General features: G+C 41.0%; 1 protein-coding gene across 1 annotated transcript in view; it reads left to right on the forward strand.

The window, feature by feature from the left end:
* The first annotated feature begins 1559 nt into the window (after positions 1–1559).
* Positions 1560–26914, forward strand: part of EPAS1 (endothelial PAS domain protein 1) — a 110913-nt gene continuing 85558 nt past the window's right edge. Inside the window, exon 1 of the mRNA XM_074205219.1 lies at positions 1560–2160. Coding sequence (XP_074061320.1) covers positions 2135–2160 — 26 coding nt within the window. The 5' untranslated portion in view covers positions 1560–2134. The remainder of the gene's footprint in view (positions 2161–26914) is intronic.

Below are 26914 nucleotides of genomic sequence, written 5' to 3' on the forward strand. Positions count from 1 at the left end.
TTTTCAAAGCAAATTTCTTTCAAGTCCTCTATGAGATAGGTGGTGCATTTTATTACTATTACATGGATAAGGAAACTTTTTCATGGAAGTGGTTTACTCCAGATTCTCTTGACTCCAGGGTCCCTACTCTTTTCACAGCTCCAAGACAACAGTTTAAGGAAAACAGTCTTCTAGAAAGCACTCTGATCAGACCAGTTCCTTGCCCTTAGTCCCCTTTATTATTTCACACCTGCATTGTGTGTCCAGACCCTTGGGCTCTTCCCAAGGCCTCAACCAAAGCCTCAGGCTGACATCCTTTTAGCATACTTTTCTTCCTTAAGAAACAGGTAAAGCCTAGTTCCCTTTTACTTCGGAAGGTAAGAACAGAGGGGAATCTTTCCGAGAACAGTTGCTCTGAGTTGCAAGTTTGGGAGGGGGTGGGTAGTAAGAAGAGGCCTTGCAAAGACCTGGATTCCTAGGCTTTTGGCCTAACCTGCTGGCACTTCAGTGAAGATGTCCTGGCTGTCTGAAGTCACCTGAAGGTGTGCTTTGAAAAGTCAGAAAAGCGCCCTTGCTTCTTGGCCTTTCTTCTTTCCACCTGCAGAAAGACTTGGATGTTTAAAACTTTTTTTAAATTTAATCCTGAGTTCTAGGAATTTTTGTGAGGAGACCATCCGTCCAATCGGGGATAGGCCCGTTTAAAATCCGGACCCGCACCACCACCGTCCAAACAAAACCATTTCAAATTTCCTTTTTGTTGTTGTTGTCATATGGTCGGAATAGCCAAGAAAAACACCAGTTCAGGTCTCGGGTGGGGTGAGGTGGGGGTGGAAGAGGGCGGTGGATGCTTGCTAGGTCTGTCTCCCGCATAATAGGCAAACGATTTAAGTGCAGAGTGGGCTATGGTCGCGAAGGAGAAGGTCCCTGCTTGGATCCTACTGGGGCTGTCTCAATCCCCCTCCCCGGCTCCCACGGGCCCCCCTTCCCCACCCTGGGAGCCTTGGCTCCTCTTCCCAGCCTGGATACAGCAATCGCGCCAGGGGCCCGGGACTGGTCTCGAGGATCAGGCCGAACTGGCCAAGGAATCCGAGTGGGAGGGGCGAATGCGGACAGGACTTTTTGGGAGTTAGCCCCGGCTGGCTTCGGAGGGGGGCGCAGGGCTGGCCAGGCGCTGGGAGGGCCCGCTCTCCGCATGTGACTCTCCCCTCCCAGCCCCCAAGGGCAAAGCTGGGGAGGAGGGCAGGGGCATCCTGGCGCTGGATGGAGCCCCCTCTCCCGCGGGGTCCCGGCCCTTCTCCGGGGGGCTCCGAGTCCCCTTCCAGCCCGCCGACCTCATAAACAACTCCTGGCCATGCAGGGCCGGGGGGCGGGCCGGGCGGAGGGGCGGGCCCGGGGTCGGGGGCAGAGACTGGAGCCGCACCTCCCCATTGGCGGAGCCCCGCGGGCCGCCCCAGCCGCTGCCCCGAAGAGGACGGGGCTGACGGCCGCCCCGCCCCCCGCCCCCTCCCCCAAGCCCCCCTGCCCCAGTCACCGGCCTCCCCCCCCCACCCCGCCCCGACCCCTCCTTCTGCGCGGGGCGGCCGAAGTGTTAAAGTGGGGCGGCCGGCGGCGCTGGCGACATTCGGGACGCGGCCAGCCCCCGAGCCCCCGAGCTCGCCGCGCTCCCGCGCCCCTGCTCTCCTGGGCGGGCTGTACAATCCTCGGCAGTGTCCTGAGACTGTATGGTCAGCTCAGAGGCCACGGCCGCGGCAGCGCGGGCGGCCCGAGGACTCGCTTCACGCCCGCCTTGCTCCGGCTCCCTCCCTCCTCCCGCACTCAGTTTCACTGTATTTTTTTCCAGAAACAATTTTTAAACTTTTTTCTCGCCTCCCGGTCCGCATCTGACAGCCGCCCCCCCCCCCCCCCCCGCCGCACCTCTCCACCCTGCCCTCCTCCACCCGCCCCTCCTCCCGGGTCCTCCCCCGTCACCTCTCTCCACCCCTCCGCTTTCCCCGCACCTCCCCAGCCACCTGCCACCTGCCACCTGATTTTGCGGAGCGCTTGGGACCAGAAAGCGCTGCGGCCCTTCAGCGCTCGGGCCAGGGCCTCGGGGAGCCAGCAGGGCAGCAGCCCGGGGTCGGAAGGCGCCTGGGGGCCCCGAGGCAGGAGCGGGAAAATGACAGCTGACAAGGAGAAGAAAAGGTAAGCCGGGCGCCGGGAAGCCCTGGACGGCCGGGGGCAGGCCGCCGCGGAAGGGGTGAGGGCGACCCCGGGGCTGCGCGCCCAAAGCCCGGGAGGGAAGCAAGCGGAAAAGTTCGGGCCGGTGGGAGCTTGGGAGAAGACCAGGTGGGCCCCAAGCACGGGCCAGCCCGAGTGTCCTGCACGTCTCCTAGCCCGGCCGAGGGACTGCCGAGCCCCTTCCTCACCTCTGCCCTTGCCCGGAGTGGAGGTGGCGGCCACCTCGCTCCCTCCTCCAGCGCCGCCCTCTCCCCGCGCCCCCGGGGGTGCCAGGGGCCGGGAGAAGGCTGCCCTGTCATTCTCAGAGTCGACCTCGTCGCCCAGAGAAGGGCTGGAGGACGTGGGCTGCGCACTGGGGTGGCTCCGAGGAGGGCAGAGAAGGGCGGCCAGGTTGGACCCGCCACTCTCTCGTCTTCAATAGGTGAAAGGCAAGGCAGAAGCGCGCTGCCTCTGCTGCTTCCCTCTGCGCGCCGGCCCGAGCAAAGTGGGAACGGCTGGGAGCGCTGCGCTCGCTCCCCGGCCCCTCAGCTGCCCGGAGCCCAAGCCAGCCTTCCCTGGCCCCCAGATAGGCAGGCGTTGTCCCCAGCTCGCAGAGGCCGAGCCTCAGATAAGCCCGCTCGCTACTTGGCCGCTTCCCTTTCCCGGCCGCGGCTCGGAGAGAGCAGAAAGGGGGTGGGGTGGGGGTGGAGAAGGGGGGGCGGGAGCGTTCTTCTCCGGGACCCGGGCTGGTGCCAGGTGGCTGGGAGGTGAGTGTGGCCGCGAGAATGCCCCGCGTGAGGACCAGGTTGTGGGGAGGCTTGGCCCGCGATCCCCACCCACACTACCCAGGGGAGCGACCCAGCGGAACTTTGCGGCAGTTCAGAAATGGCCCCAGGCCGCTTGGCTGGGGGGGGGGGGGGGGGGTGGGGGGTTGTTGGTGGGGGGAGAATCTGGTCTCTGACTTGTCTGGGGTGGTTAGCTTCGGCCAAGGATCTCAGGCAGAAGGGGCGCGCTGGGATTGACTTGGTGCTAGACTTGGCTCTGCTCGCCCGCCCACCCTAGCTGCGGGCTCCCGAGGTCCCCGGTGGAAGTGACACTCCCTCTGCGTTCCCTTGGATAAGCGGCGATGGAGCCCCGGCTCTGGCGGTTCCTCCCCGGTCATTTCCCCCGCGCCCCTCCTTCTGAGACATGGGCTTGTTTTCTGAACTTTCTTTAAATGGCCGGAATGACAGAGACCACGCCGCTTGGCGAGGCCAGTCTGGTCAAGCGTGGCTCAGCTGGCGCTCCGAGGCGGGGCGGGGGCACGTTGCGCACCTTCCAGTCCTGGAAGCGCACCCCACAGTTGGAGCCGCTGGAGAGGGGCGATCTCCGGGGTGCTGGGGGCAGCTTGGGGGAGGAAGCCACCTCCGTGCAGGCCTGCACCTTGGGGCCGAACCGAGACCCCCCGGATCCTAGCGCCGCGAGCAATAATGATTAATCCAAAAGACCCCGGGCTCAATATCGGAGTCCCGGGCAGCCAGCGAGAACTTATTGTTCGTTTTACAGCCCAGATGCCTATCGGGCAATGTCGAAATCAGAGGGGGAGTGGTTTGATCGTAATCTTGACAAATGTGTGAGATGTCATCTCCTCCTACGGTGCCCCGTTCTGGGTGATGTGCTACGTCCTGCCATTATGCATATTAATTATTGCAAAAAACTTGGAAGCTAACGATTTCAACATACCAGATGGGCCGTCCTCTTCTACAGGATCTGGGCAAGCAGAGAGAGAGAGGCACAGAGTTTGGAGCCAGCCCTAGAGTTATGTAATTGGGCCCCAAACTCTATTGCCCAGCTGCCTCTCTAAGAATCGTTAGGGGCCGACCAGCTATATTTGAGGGGCCAGCTGGGATTCCCTGAACTAGAATGGAAACCTGAACTTCTTACCCTGAGTCTGCTCTCACAATTGATTAAATTTCTGTGCTTCCATAGACTGGAGTGAGAGAGAGAGAGAGAGAGAGAGAGAGAGAGAGAGAGAGAGAGAGAGAGAGAGAGAGAGAGAGAGAGCTAGCGAGAAAGGGAGAGAGAGAGAGAGAGAGAGAGAGAGAGAGAGAGAGAGAGAGAGAGAGAGTGAGAGTGTCAAACAGAGACACTAAGACAGATAAAACACGGAGACAGAGAGACAGACACACATAGAGTAAGAGAGCCCCAGAGACGACACCGAGATAGAGACAGGGGGAGGAAGCTGTTTCTTCTTTGCAACCTCCTCAGGGTTACTTTCTGAATGCCCTATTTAATATTTGGTTCTGGTCCTTGTTGATCAGCTTCAGGCTATTTATTGGAGAGCTCAAATTGTAATTAAAACCTGTAAACAATACATCAGCGCTGGTTCCATGCCCCAGAGCAATTGTTTTATCTATAACCTGGCGGTAAGATTCACTAGTGAACTATTTATTTTAAGAGGGTATTTTGCCAGTGAGCTTTGCATTGGTTCTAGCCACAGAGGGATCTGTTAGAAACCCTGGTTAACCATGTGTAGTGTTAAATTCAGGATAAAGAAGTTTCTCCTCCTCAAATGTAAACAACTGTAGCAAAACAACAACAACAGAAGCATTTGTGGCCCTTCTCCAAAATAAGATGATCTGTTAGAAGTTATTTATTTGAAACAGAAAATTGCCAAAATTGGTGGTTCCTAAAACATTAACTGAATGACTGATCCTGGTATTGTATTTATACCAAACTACAATGAGTCCTTTGTAGTTGAAGTCATAATGTATTAATATAGTGATCCCAGTTTAAAATGACTGCAATATGTATATTCTGGGTTCTTTATTGAAATATGTGGACTTAGAGGGAGTAACCTGGGCCCTTCTGAAAGAGCTTAGGACAAATCTCTTCAGGACTTTGGACTTTGGTTTCCTCATCTGCAAAATAAAGAAATTGAACTAGGGACCTTCCTAGGCCTCTTCTAGCCCTAAAGCTATTTATCTTTTAATGGAAACTGAGACCCTGATATAGTACTTTCACTTACCATTCTTCCAGAGGTAATTTATTGTTGGTCTGAGAGAATTTGTGAGGTCACTGACTCAGCTTCTGTTTAGATGAGAATCTAGAAAGTGGCTGGTGATTCACCTCTTCATTAGGTGATGCTGAGACTAACACCTCTCTGAGACTCAGGTTTTCTCATCTGTCCACAGGGGATAATGGCTCTTGGATCATGGTAAGGATCAAATAAGATGTATCTAATTGTAAAATAGTATTTTATCTAATCTTGTAGTGTGATCCACAGAAGAAGGGAACTCGAGGTTGACCATAAAGGAAACTCAGACTTTTTTTAGGTTCTTGGGATCAGTGAGTGCTCAGTTAGAAATAAACAAAAGCACTTTGTTTACAGGTTGGATTTTATTTACATCTTACCAATACTCAAATTCCTTTCATATGACAACTCTCTAGGATAGGAGCTTTGGGCTTGAAAGGGACCTTAGAGATCTAGAAACCAGTTTACCACTTCAAAGAAAATGCTGTAGTATATGGAAAGACTTATTCCAGGTCATGCGTTTATAGTCAGAAGAGGTCTTGGAGATCCAAGATCTAGACAGGTTGAGATTTGTAAATGTAGGATTTGAGTGTAGACCCTCTCTCACTAAATCCAAATATTGAGCCTTGCTCAAAGTCATAAAGAAACTCAACAGCAGTCACATAAAAAGTAGTAGTCCCTTAATAAATGTTTGTTGAATTGACTATTTTGCATACTGAAAACAGTAGTCCTTAAGAATTCTGAAGCTGAGTTTTTAACATTTTGATAACAATATTTCAATATAATTCATTTCCTATGTAATTTTATGTATTTTATGCATTTAAAAATATTCCAAGAAGAGGTCCAGATTCACTAGATTGTTAAAGGGGTCCATGTCACAACACAAGGTAAAGAATCCCTCCAATGTCCCTATTTAACAGAGAAGATTGAGAATTTAAGTGACTTATCCAAAGTTACAAAGCTTAATTAATTAAAGTCAGGAAAGAATCTTAAGCTACCCACTACAGGTAATTGCCTCCCATCCAGTGCAGGTTGGTGAGGCTGACACTGGTATCCAGTTTATATGTATTCTATAATGGATTGAATTCCATTCAGCTTAAAATTTACTTTTGGTGTATACTAAGTTTTAGCCCACACTTAAAAATCATCATGACTTTGTCTTGAAATTAATTATCTACAAATGGAAACTGAGGTTCTGCAGTGACTGGGCAAGGCAAAACCTCAAAATACCTAGTGTGGAGGTAGGATGACTTTCCTGGCAATTATTCTTGTGCATCTGGAAGTATTAGAGATGCCAAGTGACCTTCTGAAGTCACTGAAAGCCAAGTGAAGGAGTCTGGGGGAGGGGCAGGTCTGAGTGCAGGGGATTTTCAAGGGCTATTAAAAACCTCTGGCTGTTGAGAGAGAGAGAGAGACAGAGACAGAGACAGAGACAGAGACAGAGACAGAGACAGAGACAGAGACAGAGACAGAGAGACAGACTTAAAGCATGAACTTGTCTTTTGGGGGAAAGAAGTCTATTGTAGTTTGTTCGAAACTTATGACTATGTCGACTTTGGAAACTAAAGTCACTGTAGTTTAAACTTTCAAAATTATTACTACATGTATGGATAGACTTTGTTTTAAATTAAAAAAAATACAGTAGGTTTTCTAGCACTGGCATTGTGATGTAGTTAGCTTCCTATAACCAGAAGAATTAAGTCAGAAGTTGAATTGATGATTAGAGGGATTCTCAAGGTTCTTATGGGATCTATAGGACCCATGACTAGGGAGCAGCTGGATAGCAGAGTGGTTAGGGTTAGTCACAACTTCCTAAATTCAAATCTGACCTCAGATCCTAGTAGTTGTGTGACCATGGATAATTGATTTCCTTAGTTTTCTCATTTGTAAAATGTGCTGGGGAAGGAAACAGCAAATCATTCCAGTATCTTTGCTAAGAAAACCCCAAATGGCATCCTGAAACACTGAAGATATGTAGGATTATTTTTTGTGACTTCTACTGATAAGAAAGAAGAGCATCACAGATTGAATGTTTTATCTGTTCATTTAACTTGAATGATAGTCAATCAGAGATCAGAGAATGGTTGGGTCATGTTGAAGAAGAGTTTGGGTCAAGATGTCACTTTTTTGGTTCCCAATGAAAAAATGATCAGGATTTGTTTTCCAAGACATCTGTAAGGTTGGAAATGTTTGTAGTTTTTTTTTTAATTCATAAAGTTTTAAAGTCTTGTTCTACATTTTTATTTAGTGGTCATCCTTGAGGGTCATGGCCTAGGGGAATGTGGAAGGATCCACATGTCTGGTATAGAGGATATATATGACTGTTTTTTTTAACCTCAATGAATCTATACCTACCAATCTATATTGTATGCCTCCTGATTTTTCTGGGGCAGCTAGGTGGTGAGTTAGAAAAATCTGAGTTCAAATGTGACCTCATACACTAACTAATTGGACCAAGCCATTTAACCTCATTTGCCTCAGTTTCCTCATCTGTAAAATGTGCTGGAGAAGGAAATGGCAAATCCTTTCACTATCTTTGCCAAGAAAACCACAAATGGGATCACAAAGAGTCAGACACAATTGAAACAACTGAACACAAATGTTTCTAACCTCCCCCAGATTTGCTTAAAAGTATAAGACACAGTGTTGGAAAGTTGGATTTGAACATCTAAAGAATATTAAGAGGGATCTGTTTCTTCTAAACATTAACAATGGATTTTTTTTTCTTTCCTATTATTTTTTCTCACTGCTAAACTATTTTTTTTCTGGGCCTCTTCATGCACTGATCTTTAAATCTTCAAAGAGTATTCCTTCACTTTCTTGACTCACTATAATATTCATACAATGGGAAAATCTGGAGTTTTGTCCCCTTCAGAGACTTTCCCAACCTTTGACATATGAAAACTCTCCAATTGTTCTGGAGGTTCAAAGCTCTCCTGTTTCTTTCTCAAAGTTTTCCCCAGAATTGGTGGCAAGGCCTCAATGCTACTCAGTCATCAAACTCCATTGTACAGAATAACCTGTTGTAAGGACATCCTCTGTGGTTTTAGGGAAAAAAAACAGCCTCCAAATCAAGGCATAGAATGCTTCCTTTGGATCTTTTGATCTTTTGGAACCACAAGTACTGGACAGAAAAAAAAATGGATGGCCAAATAAAGTATAGGAGCAATCATCTTCATAATAATACCTTGCATTTTAATAGAATCTTCTTGCTGAGGAGTTACAAACATTCACACACTCACCTACACACTATTTGGTCTTCTTCAGCCCTGTGAAGGTTTTCCCAAAGGGCGCCTTAAGTTTTCATAAAAAAATGAAATGTATGATTACATTGACACATTATTGTTGTTAATAATGATGATAATAATGATAATGAAAAGCCTCTTGGATGATTTCTCCTAAACTCTTGTGTGAGTGTCTACTGCCAATGGATGATGTCAAAAAATGCCACTGGCAAGCATCTGCAATTTTCAAGTTGAAGCTGTATATAATTTAATGTCTAGTTCAGAAGATTCTTAGGATCACATATTTAGAATTGAAAAGCACCTTTAAAGTTGCCTAGTGCAAGTGCTCCATTTTATAGTTGAGGAAACTGAAGCTTAGAGAGTTTAAGTGATTTGAAGTCAAACAAGGAGTAAATGGCAGTCAGTATTTGAATTCCTGTCTTCAGGCTTCTTGATCTGAAAAGGTACAGGGTTGATCTGAACATAAAGTATTGAAGAGCTCCATATTGCCCTGAAATTAATAGATCTAGAGAGATTCAGATGAGGAATGAACCCAGAATGTTATCTACTCTCTGTTGGTCTGATTTTGCCTGCTTTTCTCAAGAAAAACTGGTTTGTGAGTCTGCCTTAGGCTATTTCTGGACACCTGAACATCAGCAAAGCATTTTATTATATGGCCTCCTCACTAAAGCCTTCAAGCATTCATGAAAGATATTTATTTTTTTTCTTAATTTGGAAAGTTATCTCTAATCATTTTACATAAGAAGAGTTGAGGTACATTGCCCTCTTAATTTAGAATGGAATTTTTTTTTCAGATTAGTTGTCTGTCAGTCAAGAAAAAAAGACCTTCCCATTCTTTGTATTTGGCATGGGTCCATTTCCACTTTCTCTTGATTCTCTGCTTTCCAACTCTAGAAATTTATTCTTAGATGTAACAGAAATAGCCTTTTAAAGAGCTCTTTTTTTCTACCTCCTCTATATCCCCAAGCCAAAAACAAATCAACAAAAACATAGGATTTAAAACTGAAGGGGACCTTGATCCTTGGTGTTCACCCCCTTTTCTATTCTTACAGATAAAGAAACTGAGACCATGAGAGATCAAGGAATTCTCCAAGGTCATTACTGTTAGTAAACAGAAGAGTTGGTATTCAAAACCCAAGGATTCTGACCAGAAAAAATGCTCCACCATAAACACATAGGCACCGGGAATCCTAAAAATCTATGATTTGAATTGATTCAGCTATTTGCTATAGAGGTTTGAATGGGGGTGATATGTTCATTATGCTCCACGAAGCATCAAATTACCAACAGTCTCTTCTGTAGGAGTTCACCAATTGTTTTTTTTTTCTGACAAGGAGAAAAGTTGCTTTAGTAAATTTTTTTGTCTGATATTTTGTCAGAGGTGGCCTGATCTTGACCTGCCCTCTGCCTAAGAATATGAAAAGTAAGCAATTTTCCTTGATTAAAGGGAAGGGAGACAGGAGCAGGGGAATTTAGAGTTTTCCCTGCTAGGAAAAAAGTTGAAAAAATGTATAATTCCTCTAATGATTTAAGCTTCTTAAATGCCTTTGAGATTGTTTCTACTGTTCAGAGAGCTGGCTTTCTTTCCTTTCTTTTTCTACTTTGTTTTTGAATCATAAGGATGTACATTAATTTCCAGAAAATAGGCCATCGTCAATTAATAATAATATTGTTACCTAGCATTTACACAATACTTTGAGGTTTGTAAAGCACTTTTATAAATATTTCATTTATACTCACTGGGAGGTGATTAGATGATATTATTATCCCCATTTTACAGATGAGAAAACAGAAGCTAAGGGCTAGGGCTTCACAGCTAGTTAGTGTCTGAGACAGAATCTAAATTTAGGTCTTCCTGATTCAAAGACTAATGCTTTTTATCCACATTACCCCCCCCCCCCGCCCCCAACCTATGTTTTTGCTAACAAAAGAAACTTATTTATATGATTCTTAACCATGTAAAAACAAAACACCCGAATATTAATGCTTTGTATGTGGTAGCAATTTATTGTTATAGAAAGGGGACTGAGTTTGGAGTAGGGAAAGACTTGGATTCAATCCCCAATCCTGAAAATTACTCAGCTTCTTAGTCTCAGTTTATTACCTGTGAAATGGCAACAGTATTTATGTTACCCTCCTCGGATTTAATTGGGACAATATATATGAAACACTTTGCAAACTTAGCAATATCTGTTGTTATTATTATTATTACTGACACAGCACTTTTCATCCAAGGGAGTCAAAGGACTCTGAATAGATGACCTCATTCATTCTGGCAATGGTTCTATGAAAGGTAGAAGGGTAACATTTATTATCATCTCAGTCATAAGAATGGAAATACTGAATCTCAGAGAGAGGAAAGTCTTATAAGAAAAAAGTGAACCTAAGTCTCTGTGGCCGAGCCAGGCCCCTCTCCACCAATTTATGCCATAGGCTACTTACTTACAAGTTAGTGAACCAAGAATACAAAGGTAGTGACTCAAACTTCATTGTTAACAATTCTCATTACTAATGAGTAATTACAGCAAATATTTACAGGGTTCCTTCATACTTTTACGACTTCCTGCTTGCCAAAGCACTTTGGAACATTAAGAAAGATGGTGCTAGAAAATTAACATCAGAGCTTTATAAAGGTGGTTTGAACCTTCAAGATACCAGCTAGTCATGTTATTCTTTTATGAGAAGCACCATAAGAACTCTGTCTTAAAAAACAGTCTTCCTGGAAGGTTGATGTTAATTTTCTAGTACTAACTTTCTTGATGGACAGGGGCCTCAAAGTCCTTCCTTATTTTCTACATCGTTGGTCCTAAGGTTATGGACAACTTCCTACACATTATCCCACTAAGTTTTCACAACAATGCCATGATATAGGGGGTGCAAGGACAATTATCTCGATTTTACTGATGAAGAAATTGGAGGTGTTAAAATATATTAAGTAACTTTCCCAGTGTCACACCAATAATGTAGGCTCAGAGACAGAATCAGGGCTTCTATCTTTTGTAATGGAGTCTAAGGTTTTTTTTTTTTCATTGCTTTGAATTTTGGACAGAAAACAATACTTAGAGAATTGAATGTCTTATTCTCCAGTTATTTTAAAGCTTCTTTTAAGCTGAGGGAAAGGGAAGGATTGACCAGAGATTGTATAATGTCATGAAAAGAATGCTGACTGGGGAGTCAGAATACTTGGGTTCAAGTACAATTCGGTCATTAATTTCCTTGGGCAAGTAGCTTTATATGTATTAACCTTAGTTTTTTTAATTTTGAAAAATGAGGGGTGGCTAGGTGGCGCAGTGGATAGAGCACTGGCCCTGGAGTCAAGAGTACCTGAGTTCAAATCCAGACTCAGACACTTAATAATGACTGTGTGGCCTTGGGCAAGTCACTTAACCCCATTGCCTTGCAAAAACCTAAAAAGAAAGAAAAATGAGTGGGGTATTAGTCTAAATAACCTCTTTTGAAGTTCATTTAGGTCTAATATTATATGATTTTTGTGAAATTAGTTAATCTTTAGAAAACAGAAACTTAATGATGTTAATGATGTTAAGCCACCTAAAAGAAGCATGGACAACTTGAAAATTATTCTTCACATGAATATGAGATTGAGACACCATTGTTGTATACAAAGTCAGTCTGAGGGAGAGGTGGAGAGGAGTGAATTGAAAAGAATCAGTCAAAATCACCACCCTTTTCTTGGTTGGCATTGGTGATGATCATAGATAATCAACCAAGATTCTTTTTATATAAATGAAAAATGTTTGATTTTTATTTATAGTCCTTGATTGAAAGTGAAGTTGTATAATTTTTCTGTAAATTGCCTTAGAATTGCAGAATATTAAAGCTGAAAGAAAACTCCCATTCCCATAAGTTACCCAGTTTACCCAGTTGATAAGCAGCAGAGCTGACTCCTGGTCCAGCACATCAGCCAAATACTAGAATGCTTTGTGCTGCTTAGTCCTCTGTTCTTGAGAACTTGTTACCACTCTTAGAATGGTATTGAATAAGTAACTCCAACACTAGCTATCCTTCACAATGCTTCATCCAGGTGCCTAATGTCTAAGAAAATGGTCAAATAGCCAAGAGGACTTTCTAGGCCTGAATCTGTTAGCAATTTTACTGTTACTAGACATACCACATTTCACCTTTAGAACATTTATTTGTGTGCTTGCACAACAAATGTTTACTTAGATATTAAGATAAGGAAAGTATGAAGGTCACATTTCACTGGTCACAATGGAGTTTCTATAAATGTCTCCATATGACTGTTAGACTACAGTCTCTCCCTCTTCCTCCTCCTCCTCCTCCTCCTCCTCCTCTTCTTTCTCTTTTAATCCTCTCTCTCTCTCTCTTACTCTCTCTCTCTCTCTCTCTCTCTCTCTCTCTCTCTCTCATATATGGAATTCTGAGTAACCAGTGGCCATGTTACTGGATGTAAGACTGTTCTTTCCTATGTTTTGCTGGAAGTTTTCCTTGTCACAAGCAAGTATTCAGAAGCTAGCTGAGATGAGACATGGAAGAATAGAGATGTCATTAGATTTGTGATCAGAAAACCTGGGTGCAAATCCAGCCTCAGCTATTTATGATCTTAGATAAGTCACTTAATTTCTCTGGGCTGCAGTTCCTTCATCTGTAAAATGACCTAGATTCTTCTAAATCTCACTGTTCTCTTCAAAATTATTCTTCCATTCGCCTATTTAAATATTATTATAGCCTGCAAAGTTTCCTATAAACTCAAAATGGCTGCCCAGCCTCACCATCCTACCCATCCATCCATTCTATACCTTTCATAAGCTTTCCCTTATACCATCTACTCTCTGTGTTTGTCTCTTTATAGATCTTGTTCTTGTAAGTTCTTTGAACCCAGAACATTTTCCCCATTTTTTTTTGTATTATTCACAATACTTAGCACAGTTCTGACATATTAAATTCAGTTATAGTGTCTTCTGGCTATATAAAGGTCAACTTTTGTGCTGGACTTTTCCCCCCTCTCTATGGGAGGGGGTCCCTTTAACATCTCCCTGAAAAAGAAGCAGGCTAAAAAATGACCTCCTTCAACCCCCCTCTATCCCCATGGTGGCTGGTGTCCTCACAAGTCTTTAAAGCAAGGTTGGGCAGTATCCTGTCAATGATTCACTTAAAGAAAATACCCTCTACCCACAGACAAGTAACAACCTGCCAGCAAACTAAGCCAGAAGCACATGTGCAGCTTCAGGACAGTTTGGCCTTAAGATTAGGAGAAGCATCTTTCATTCTTGTGGATAAGATCAACTCTCTACACCCCCCTCCCCCCCACACCTAAAAAAAAAGCCGCAAAAACAAACAAGCAAACAAAAAAGTACTTTTTGCAAGAAATCTTACACAGAATTATAGCACTTCAAGATCAGAGAAGACTTCAAGGACTATCTAGTGCAATCAAATAAGCAAGTCAAGGCCCAAGAGGGAGAAATGGCCTGCCCCACCCAATTTCATCTTTCTTGAGCCTCATATCTTTTTAAGACATGCTAAAATAATTTTCACTTTGCACTCCAGAGCATATAAATATATATTTATATACACCAATATAGCCTTACAGAATAATTTTTTTCCATCACCATCAATCTCTGGGGATCAGATGAGGCAATTTCCATTAAACAATTCTAAAGCTTTTAAGCAATAACAGAGTTTGTCTCCCTTTGTTAGCAAACTCCTTGAAGGCAGGGATCATATTTTCTATTCTATTTCTTTCTTCATTTCTCTAGGTCATCTAGAACAGATACAAGGAATGACTGACCAGCCCACCTATAAGGCCTATGAAATAATTTGCTCTGATGCTGCCACAGCAACTACAGGCAGAACTCAAAATTCAATAAATCTAGGAATATTTTAGGGGGAAATAAATGTTTCAATAATTATTAATTTTTTAAGTTGATAATTTTATGTGACCCACAAATGATGTTATAAATATCTAAATGGCCCTTGGCAGAAAAACAGGTTCCCCACACCTGACCTAGAATGAAATTCAATATATGATGGAGAATTTGGACCTCATAATGGTGGTAGTTTGTCCAGTAGTCCCAAGAGCCAAGGTCTTTGTACAGGAGAACCAGAGTCCATGAGCAGAATTCTTTACCCTGAATGTCTCTTCTTAATTATTCTTTTTGCTTAGAACAGTTCAACATGTTATTATTAAGAACCTAAAATCCGCCTATCTCTGATTAGTCCTGTGCTAGATTCTGCAGAAGATAATTCACTAATTCCCAACAGCAAACATTTGTTCCACGCCTACTCTGTACAAGGAATGATGCTATTCTCTCCATTTATAGATAGTTATCAGTGGCAGAACTGGGCCTCAAACCCAAGTTGGCTGACTCCAAATCCTTTGACCCTCTACTCTATATTACTTATTAGAGAGGATACTGTCCAACATAAGGCTGAATGAAATATAATCATGATTTGGTTTTCAGTTTTTTAATTGTATCTAATTCTTCATGATCCCATTTAGATTTTCTTGGCAAGGACAAGTGAACAAAGACAACAGCTGGTTTGCCATTGCCATTTCTAGCTCAGGTGAGGAAACTGAGGAAAACAAAGATAAGTGACTTGCCCAGGGTTACACAGTTACTAAGTGTCTAAGACCAGATTTGAATTCAAATTTTCTTGACTTCAGACCTAGAATTCTATTTTCCACTAGCTGCCCACAATCATAATGATAATAGGCCACATTTGAGTGAACCATCAGTATTCATGCTTTTATTGAATTCTGTTACTGCTCCTCTTAAATATAGTCTTTTCTTTTAAGACTTTATTTTTGTTTTTTTGATATCTCTCATCTGCTAGAATAACACCTCCATCCCCCTCAATTATAAAATTCGGAGATCATTGTAGTTGAACCCACTCATTTAGTAGATGAGATGTTGTTTGTCCTTTGTTCTGAAGGAGGACCATGTTATCAGGAAGGTGATATGCAAAGTTACCATCCTCCTTTTCTCCTCTGGAGTTGTCTGGATCCAGTGGAAAGATATAGATCAGGTTGCTGGGAGATGACCCAGGATGCAGTGGGGGACTGAGACCTGGAGGGGAGGACCTTAGCTTAAAAAAAAGAGAGAAATGAGGTACCTGGGTGCTAGTGAGAGCTGACCTGGTGAAGGTATAACAGCTGAGCTGAGATTTGAACCTGGGTCATCTATTACTTGATTTGTTCAATCTATGTTACATGTCAAGGCTCCCTCTGCTTGCTCTGTGGGAACTTTAGAAACACATGCTACCTAGAACTTATCAGTCAGAGGCAAACAGAAATGGGAAGAGAAATCTGGCAAAACTACCAGGAATCTCTTACCTAATAGGAATGTCAAACCAATTTTAGGGTGGAGATAAAACCTATATCTGGTTAAGATAGCACATGGTTTGCCAGAATGTTCTTAGGTGTGTTGTTATATGCCCCAAAGACAACAAGAGAATCCATCTATCAACACTTTGTGGAAAGTCAGGCAGAAACCTCTGACTTTGTTTATCTAACACTTATGTTGGGCAGATGGAGATTGCTTGGCTATCTCAATGAAGTTATCCTTTCAGAAGAGCTGCAGCCAGTCCAGTAGCCCCAGCTCTGGACTGTGCCCTGAAGTACTTGGCTAGAGCTTCCAAAAGAGGAAAGACTAAAAATTTCAGACTGATGGAAAAGCTCTGGCAGGAAAAGTATCTGACACCAAGAGATTCCTGGAAGCCACTGGAGCCATGGCTCAAGTTGCATGCACAGACATGGCTTTGGCTTTAAAGTCTGATGTTCAATAAAAAAACAAAAAACAAAAAACTCCTGACTGGTGATAAAAGGAGTGGAGTCAGGCTTATCATTTTATACTCCTCACTGCTTATATAATAAATCTGTGATGCTGTGTGATGATATTCTTAATATCTTTGCCTCTAGGTTATTACTTACAATTGAATTAAATTCATCTAATCAATTTCTAGACTTGAATGCTTACTTTTAGTCTACATATTCCATTACTGTACCTTCCTCTTTGGCTCACATTGCTTTCATCACCTTTATCATAGACTATCATAATAGTTTTGTCTCCAGTCTCTTCTCTTTCCAGCCCATCCTTACCACAGGTGCCAAAAAAGAAGTTTCCCAATCATTCATGTCACCACCTATTTCAGAAACATGCATTGACTCCCATTAGCTTGTAAGTTGAAATAGAAACTCATTGGCCTGGTGTTGATGCTCTCCAAAATATGCTCCAGTCTACCACCCTAGCTTTATTTTACATGAGTCCCCTTTGTCTTTTCCATATCTGAAACTCAACCTGCCATCTCCCATCTTCTTATGTTCAAACAGGAGGAACCCTACTACCTACCATTCAATTAAGCACTTTTTTTAAAGTTTGAGTTCAGTTGCCAACTTTTTAATGAAGTCTTCCTTGATGCCCACCATCTTCCCTTGAAGTGTTCTACATGAAAGTGTTTTTTCCATACTCAAAATTTCCTAGGGTAGAATTCTAAAACTGTCTTTTACCTCATTCAGTTCTATCCTTTGTTATACTTATTTGTCAGTCAAGGTCCCCTAGTAAAATTTTAAGATTATCAACTTGAGAATAGAGACTAAGTCATTTCTCATCTTCGTATTTCCCCAGGACTTAGCAAAATAGACTAAAGATGTAGACTAAAAATAAGCTTTAAAGTTTAGAAAATGTTTGTTTGAATTGAATAGAAATAACCATTCCACACACATTCTTTGAGTCTGACTTTTGCTTCAATCCAATTCAATCAGCATTTATCAAACACATTAGAATAGTAGCTGATAATTATGTTTTGTTTGCAAAATATTTTCTTTATTGTCACTCTATGAAATATATGATGCAAATATTCTTTTCTAATTATATAGATAGGGAAACTGATACTCAGAGAGGACATCTTGGTATTAGCAGAACTCTGATAAGCATTGATCAGCATATTTATTGAGGTTTTGGTGTGACTTGTCCAGACCCAACTCTGGACTTGTCCCATATTCACCTCTGACCCCCTCTTGTCCTGCCAACTTGCCTCCTAAACCTCTTCTTCCATAATTGTCACCTCTGCAGGAAATTCTCTTTGTCAATGGATTCAACTCTGGAAAATAAAAATCTTCTTGTAAAACTTCAGAATGTCTTTGAGCTAGGTTCAAATCTACTTAGCTCATGATTGCTAACTCCCGAGTCATTATATAGTCTTTAGAAAGATTACCTCCCTTATAATTCAGGAACTGGTGCAGTTGTTTGTTGTTCCATGGAGTCCTGTCCTCCAGGGAATAGCCAGTCTCTTCCCTTGATAGAAATGTTGTGTCTGCTGTTTTTATTGTTTGTATATATATATAGTAATCCTGCAGTGATAAAAAAATTTTTTTGAGCTATTCACACTCCTGGGGGCACCTGAGTCATCAAAGAGAGTCTAAGGACATGGGTGGAGTTGTTAACATGAGCTTGGTCTTTCATTGGGTTGCAGGAATATTATGATTAGAGGCCTGTTTCATACAGGGAAGAACAACTTAGGAGTTAGGGCAATAGGGAAAAATAGGTTTTGAAGAAAAATACTCACGCATTATCTTAATGTATACATTACAAAGTATACATTAAGTACTTCCCCCTACCCCCCAAAATACACTGTGGAGTACATAGTAAATTATTCCTATTTTATAGATGAGAAAACTAAGGTTCAGAGAAGTTTAGTGACTCATCTAAGATCCTAGAACTGGAGAGGGTCAAAGAAAGAACTTAGACAAAGGCCTTCTGCTTCTAAGATTGAAACTCACTTTGTTGCCTCTCAAGTAGCAAAGACTCCAATACTGTCTATAGGGAACTGGGTGTACAAAAATATTTTTAGGGGCCACAAAATTGGAAACTGATGGAATGTTCTGCTATTGGCACTTTAGATAAATAAATTATGGTAATTGCAGAGATTATAATCTTATTGTATCATAAGAAAGGATAAAATGGGCAGTTCCTAAGAAAACTGGGAAGATTTCTATGAAATGAGGCAGTGAAATGAGCAGAACCAGACGAACAATGACAGAAGAACAGTGACAACATTATAAAGGAAAACAAGTTAGAAGTTTTTAAAAACCTCAGACCAATGCAATGATAAAGGAGTCCAAAAGATTGGTGATAGAACATGATGAGCTTAAAATGCAAAGACAGAAAGAGTTCATTGATCATTTTTGGTCATGGTCAATGTAGAAATATTTGTTTTGCTGGACTATTCATGTTTATGATGAGGGTTGTTCTTTTTTTGTTTGTTCAATTGGAGGGAGGCAGTAGGAGGGACAGATTATAAATGGGTATAAAATAAATAAATATATTTGCTTGAAAAACTGCAATGGATCCATGATCTCACTGATGTGGTAATTTCTTCCCTCAGTGAAAATTGTGACCCATCTTGTGCAATTTGTGACCCTGTTCTCCCAGAGATCTTCCAGAAGCAGAGGTGTCAAACATATGACCAATAGTCCCAAGTGGCCACTGCCTAAACCAATATTAAAATATAATTGAGAAATCGTTTAACAAAATAAATAAAAAACACAATAAAATATAGATCAAGTGAACCTGTGGTTTTTCAAGTACATATGTGACTCACAGGGCAGTCCCAGGTGAATACTGTTCATGCATATCACAATTAACAATTGTTTTGCCCAGGCATTAATGGTGTAAATGGTGTTCTGTGGCAATTCCTTCTACACATCAACATAGCCCTGTCTGTTTCAAATATTTTGCTGCCAATGTTCTAGACAAGGGCCAAAAGGCAAGATACCTTTGTCACACATCTGACAAAGTGTTTGAGTTTGACACCACTAGATTTACCCATAATTCTAGGAAGAAGTCTTCTAGATCTTTCATACATGAAGCTCAGATGGATCCCTCAGGCTCCCCTACCAAACCTAGCCCATCTCCTTTTCTAATCAAATATTTCCTCACTGAAATCCTTTACCTCACGCCTTGAAAAGAGGTCTTTATTCGAAATGTGCTTCAGCTTCCTTATAAAATCCCTTGCGTCTCCCCATTGCCTTTGGCAAAGTTTACTTATAGACTGGCTGACTGACAAATTATCTGCTCTTTAGTAAATAGTTGGTTCCCTAGAATTCTACAGGCAAAGCATTTATCACCTGGTAGTCCAATCTTTTGATGATGAATCTCTCCACCTGAGTTATTCTGGCCTCAGATAACAGGAATGGAATTCATCTTCCAGACTCATGCTCCAACTCTTTGTAGTAGGGTGAGCCTGCCAGAGTTTTGAGTCACACCCACACCATGATGAGGCAACAGAATTTCTTACTATGCAATTTCTTACAGGTGCATTAGTACTGTTCTAGGATTTACTCAGTATTGGAAGACCTTGAAAGAGATCTCTGGCACTTTGGGTGCACTCCGTTTGGAGAATTTCAGGGTAGACCCAAACAAGAATCACACAGGATGGGAAAATCCACACAAGTTGGATAGGTTTTGATCTGTACATTGGAAGCACCCATATTGGAACTTGCACATAGCAGGTGATTAATAATGCTTACCTGCTTCATCAGTGAGATTGTGGTTATATTTAGCCATGGAATTTTTCACTTCCAAAAGCATTTTAACATTTGTTATTTCCTAAGATCTTCATGACAATATCATGAGGTAGGTTATTCCTTTTAGATATATGAAGACACCAAGGTCCAGAGAAGATGAAAGACTTGCCCAGGTCACAAAGTGACAGAGGTATATTAAGAGTCTTGGTCTCCTGCCTCCCAGACTCACTTTCTTCCCATCACCCCAGACTCGTTCCACAATACTTTCCCCATCAGTTCATGTTATTGTTTGTTTTATTTAGTTATGTTTACACTATAAGGGTAGAGCTATTGTGTGTTGGCGGCGTCTGGAAATACAAAGTCCCAGGAGAATCCTGTTAGTACATATCACAATTAACAATTGTTTTGCCTAGGCATTGGTGGTGTAAATGGCGTTCTATGTGACAGCCCCTTGCATACATCAACATGGCCCTATCTGTTTCGGATATTTTGCTGCCAATGTTCTAGACTAGGGCCAAAAGGAAAGGTACATTTAGCAGTCTTTCTAGCCTTCAATCTTTACATCAAGTGCATTTTTACTATAGAAATAGATTTTCTTAGACATCACTAATTTTTGAACATGGGAGAAAGACAATAATAATAATAATAACTGATTTTTATAGAGCAATTTAAGATCTATCTATGAAATATATATTCACTTATATAATAAACATATATATATTTCACATATATATCATATATATACAAATTAAATATAACTCAAATATATACATATTTGATCCTCAACAACAACTCAGTGAAATGTGTCATTATTATACCCATTTTACAGATGAAGAAACTGAAGATGAATGAGTTTGCTGTGGTCACATTACTGGTAAATATCTGAGGTAGTATTTGAATTCAGTTCTATCCTGAATCCCAGTATTACTAAACTATGCTGCCTCATCCAACTTGGATGACCTTAGGTAAACACATCACCTATCTCTTTTACTTCAGTTTTCCCATCTGAAAAATAAAAAATTGAATCATATGATCTTTCTAGATCTTTCTTGATCTGAGGACCTAAGAATTCTATAATTCTAAATTTTAGTACCACTCTCAATTTTATGTTTTAAGTGCCCACCATAGCCTGATTCTTGGAGTTGGTTTCAGAGGGAGGAAAAGAGAAAGAAGTGTAAAAATGGTGGTCTAAAGCAGGAAAAAAGGTGGTCTGAAACTGTCTTCAGTGATTTTTTTTAAGGAACTATCTTCCTTACAAAGAGGGATGACGGTTTGAAGGGATATAAGAATTTAAGGTCAGCATGTTACTTAACTAGGCATTGCAACCCCCATCCTCATCATCTATCAGGAGAGAACTTGGCTTTGATCTTATCTCCATATATAGCATCAAGGATTATCCTTGAGAAGGTCACTAAATTGCAAATGTGCTCAGCTGAAAAGGATCTTTCTTGAACTCCCTCGTTCTGGTAAAGAGAGGTTGTGCTATTGTAGAAAGAACCTTGAACTCAGAATCCTCAAATCTGAGTTCTAGTGGTAATTCAGCCACTCTTTGACCTCTGACCATTTATTTTTTTTTATAGACAATTTTTCCCCACCTGCCAAATGGAGGCAATATTATCTGCTCTGCCTATTTTTTGCCAGGCTGCTGTAAAGATCAAATAATACAAAGGGATTCTCTTTGAAAAATACCAGTTGGGGAGACAGCTAGGTGGCGCAGTGTACAGAGCACCGGCTCTAGAGTCAGGAGGACCTGAGTTCAAATGTGGCCTCAGACACTTAATAATTGCCTAGCTGTGCAACCTTGGGCAAGTCACTTAACCCCATTGCCTTAAATAAATAAAATTTATTTTAAAAAAAGAAAGAAAAATATGGGTTGTATCAACACCTTGTTAGGTTATCATTGTTGTTAATAAAAAATTCAAACCAAACTTTTTTAAATTAAAAAACTCAAATGTTTTAGGGTATTTTTGTTGGTAAAAAAAATCAAACAATTATTTTAATTCAAAATAACTCAAGCAAATATTAGGGTATTGTTGTTAGCAAAACAAATCAAACAGATTTTTTTTTTAAATTCACAGAAAACCCCAAATAAATGCTAAGGTAAAATAATTCAAACCTCCAAGTTAAAAATGAAAAAAAAAACTTCAAACAAATTTTAGGATATTGTTGATGTCAGTTAAAAAAATTCAAATTAAAAAAATTTATTAAAAAACCTCTCAAATGCTAGGGTACCATTGTTGCTAGTTAAAAAAAAATTCAAGCCACCAGTTTGTCTGTTTTCCCCCAAGTTAAAAGTGTATGAGATATTGAACCTGCAAATCCTGTTTTCAGTTTTCCTTTTCTACTTCATTAACCAGAGAGGTTGAGAAAGGGGCCCAGAATTGGACCTCTCAATTTGAGGTAGATGTACATGTTAACGTCTTCATTTTATTGGTGGGGAAGCTGAGGCAAGGTTAAGTGATTTCCCACAGTAAGTTGGTGAGTAATTATTGGAGATATCAAATCCAAGTCTTGAACTCCATTCTCTTTGCCACACTTCCCTATTAGCATGACTATTAGAGTCCTTGCCTTTAGTGATTAAAATCATGTCACAGAAGGGGTGGAGTCAGGGGATAGGTCAGGGGCTTAGAAAAATTTTGAATTTGAGTTAACACACACATTCACACAAACACACACACAAATTAGCTTGGACTTAGGGTTATCTATTTTACATCAGGTACATGAAGTTCTGGATTACAGCCCACTGACCAGAGACATGATGTGGACTGTTATCCTTTGCTGGGCTGGGAAGGTTTCTGCTGGCTCTGGCCCCACTGAGCAAAGTCCGCTTGTTAACTAGAGTTCACACAGATTCTTTGCCAGGCCTGCCCAGAATCCTGTCTCCTGTAACTTCCTGTGGTCTTGCATAATATTTCCTTGCTTTTTGAATGACTGCCCTGGATGTTGGGGCTGCTCACTTACACTGCGCAAAGGAAAGCAGGATGTGGAACTGGGTGTGGGAGAGTGTGTGTGTGTGTGTGTGTGTGTGTGTGTGTGTGTGTGTATGTGTATGTATGTATGTATATGTATGAGTGTGCATATAGGTGAAGTGTGTGTGTGTGTATATATATGTGAGGTATGTGTATGTGTCAGTATATGAGTGTGTGCTTGTCTTTGTGTGTGTGTGTGTGTGTGTGTGTGTGTGTGTGTGTGTGAGAGAGAGAGAGAGAGAGAGAGAGAGAGAGAGAGAGAGAGAGAGAGAGAGAGTCCCTGGAATGCTAGAGCATAGATGAACCTGGAGACTGACCGTGGAGAAATTTCTCAAACATTTCTAAAAAATTTCCTACCAGACACTCTCTCCTTTACCAGAAATAAAGGTTCTTATAAGGTTTCTGGTTGGGAAAAACAGTGGGAAGATCAAATAGACAACCTCTGTATAGTTTGACTGTCCTTATAAAAGGACCCATCTGTTGGATTTTCCCTAATCCTAGGAAACAAGCTAAAACACAGATCTAAAAAGAAAAAAATTCTTATCAGTTCTTCTAGGGTCCTCTTTGAGTGTCCACAATTTGGTAAAGCTGAATTTATAAACCTGAAAGGAAAACAGAACATAGCTACATATAAAGACGTTTTGTAGTTACTTTTTGCTGATTATAATTTCTGAGACTATATGGAAAGATGAAGGCCAAGGAGAAAAACATTGTATCAGAAGAACTGTAACAGGTCACAGACTTAGAATTGGGAGGAACCTTAGAATTCTTGGATTCTAGTTTTAACACTTCTACTAAGTAGCTAACCAGAATGTCGCCTAACCATTGGGCCTCAGTTTCCTCAGATGTAAAATGGACAAGATCAGTGGTGACAAACTCAAAGAGAAAAAGAGATGACTAAATCTTATATAAGAATCCCTATGAGCTGCATATTGACTCAGGAAATCATATATTAACATTATATTATATTGTATTTTTATTTATTTTGTTAACTATTTCCCACTGGTTCCCCAGATTTGGATCTGTGGTATGCCCTTAAATTCTAAAAGTATGAGCATGTGAGCAAAGCTGGGAAAGAATAACAGACCTCTGCATTTTATGGAAGAGAGATAAGGTCAGCTAATTAATATACATTTATTAATACTAGGTATTGTGATAAGTGATGGGCATAAAAAAAAGGAAGGTTAAAAACCAGTCTCTGCTACTCTTAAGGAGACCAATATCTAGTGAGGGAGACAATATGTAAACAATTATATATAAACAAGACATATCTAGAATGAGACAGAGAAAATTACTTGGTCAAGGTCACATAGATAATCAATAGTCGAACTCTAGTCCCCTGGATCCATATTCAATGCCTTTTCCACTTTCCCTTCATTATCCAGTATTTTGTGAGTTATCTCTATGCTCACAATGGGAATATAGATGCTGAACAAGGAAAATGATGAAATAATTGCTGGCAGAACTAGTTTTCCTTCAATATTTGTATGCCTTGGTTTTCTACTAAGCTGACTTTATTATTTTATTTTGTCAATGCCTTTTTAAAATTTTATAGCCATTTATAACACTCCCACACCCAAATTGTCACCTTTTTTCCCTGCTTGGGTTTTTATGCAGGTTATGTTTATGTGTTAGTGAAATAAAAGGGGAAAATAGAGTAGGATACAAATTCCTTAAAAATAGAGTAAGATAAAATTTGGCAATGAGACTGAGGAACATGCTGTAAGTAAAACATACTGCTGCGTTTTATAGTCATATTTTCCTAAGGTTAACTATTAGCAGCTTCCTGGTCATTTTGGTGAGTTTGGTTGGATTAGATTATGATCTCAAAACTCTCTCATCAACTGCTCCTGGTCCATATTCTCTTTCTACACTCTTAAGGATTTGTTTTAAAATTGGATTACTAGGTTTCTTTGATTTCATCTGGAGGTTTAATTTGAAAATGGGCATAATTGCCTGTGCTTCAGAAGAAAATTGTTTTCCTAGAGCTCCCTATTCTCCCTGCTTTGAAATGATCAGTTGCATCTTCTGAATTTAAACCCTTGATAAAGCTAATCAGCTTCATCACATTGGTTTAAAAGCTCTTCTCCAGATTCTCTAAACAATATTTTGTAACAAAATTTCATGTCATCTGACAAGGAATATCTTCCCTGGTTGTCTGCTATCCGGATAAATTATCTTATAAACAATTTTTGTAATTATACTCCCTGTTAGTATGGATTCACGTAGTACTCCTTTTTCTAGAATGACTGGCCAGACAGCTATTCAAATTTCTAGACCTAACCACCTTTGGATCTTTGTGTGTGTGTGTGTGTGTGTGTGTGTGTGTGTGTACACATGGGTGTTAGGAAGGAGTTATGTTCAAAGTGGATAGAATAATCACTGTTGATTTTCTTGTTCTGTGTCTACACTGGAGGTAGAAATACAGATGGCTTCTCAAGTAGCCCTCAGTTTCTGCATGGTCTTTTGTAAACTCTTTCTAATCATAAGCAGCCACAGTGGGAGGTTGGGGCGAGACACTCTAATGGGGAAGGAAGGGAGGGAACACTGATTTAGACTTCAGCATTATGAAACAAGACTTTGTTGAAATTGATACTTTGGTACAATGAACGGAGAGCAGTTGTTGCTATGGCAACCCCTACGTGGAAAAGTGCATGCTGCCTGCAGATGATTTTTGCAACGTTCAGTGTTAATCTGATAAATGTCTTTTTTAATAGTAGTTTGTTGGCTAATGGGGAGGATGAAGTGAACCTTCACTAACCAAAAGGAGGATGGGAATTTTTGAAGCCTCCAGCTCACTGGAAAACAATAGCTAAATATCTGTTTTTGTTGGGGACTCATAATAATATGATAAACTTGAATGACATCAAACAGTGATGCAGTGTTAGTTTTGTGGTCACCTGGCTTGATTTTTCAGAGAAGGCCTGGGGATTAGGGGGCTACAGAAGCAGTTTGCTACATGAGTCAAAAATTGACTTGGATTAAATAAATTTTCACTGGGAGTATTATTTAGTAAGACTCATTCTCAAAAACAGGGGAAGGGTTCTTACCCTTGTATCCATAACATTTTTTTATAAAATTGAAAAACTATATTTCAATATAATTGCTTTCTTTTATTCCAATGTATTTTATTTTATACATTTAAAACTTTGATTCCAAGAAGTCTAGACCTTTGGACTAATAATTCCATTAATGGAGCACCTGTCATGCAATTTATAATTCTTAGAGAGTTTTACCTTGGGGCACTGAGCGGTTGTGCTTTGGTCAGGGTCACATTGCCAATATTTTTTTATCAGAGGGAAGAAGGAAACCCAGGTTTTCCAAGACCTCTCTATTAACTATGCCATTCTGTCTCCATCTGGGATTTGCGAATGATGGATGACCCATAGCCCTTATCCTATCTGAGAACACTGACTTTGGAGAAGAATTAAAAGTACTGTGTGGTTATTACTGTTTCTGCATATTATTATGTGAGAATGTCACTTTAGTTAACTCTGTTCTCTGTGATCTTCAGGAACCATACTGTGGGGCAGGTGAAACTGCCTTTTTTTTTTTTTGCAATGGGCTTAAGTGGCTTGCCCAAGGCCACACGGCTAGGTAATTATTAAGTGTCTGAGGCTGGATTTGAACTCGGGTACTCCTGACTCCAGGGCCAGTGCTCTATCCACTGCACCACATAGCCACCCCGAAACTGCCATCTAAGGAAAAACTTTGATAGTCTATCATTACTTCTTGACTTCCATAATAGACCTACTGCACATTGTACAACTCATAACCCATCCCTGTTTAAGCCAGGGGAAAAAAATTGCATCTGGCACATCATGATGGAACTGTAAAAGTAATGGCCTTATGGGTAAGAACACTGGTCTTAGAGTCAGCTCTCCCAGGATAATTAATTACTATTATACTAGTTAGAAAAGCTTAACCTTTTTGAACCTATTTCCTCATCTGTAAAATAAGATTAATAATTCTTATACAATGTATTTTACAAAGTTGTGTCTCAGATCTT

Source organism: Macrotis lagotis, chromosome 1 (genome assembly GCF_037893015.1).
Source record: "Macrotis lagotis isolate mMagLag1 chromosome 1, bilby.v1.9.chrom.fasta, whole genome shotgun sequence".
Classification (NCBI taxonomy): domain Eukaryota; kingdom Metazoa; phylum Chordata; class Mammalia; order Peramelemorphia; family Peramelidae; genus Macrotis; species Macrotis lagotis.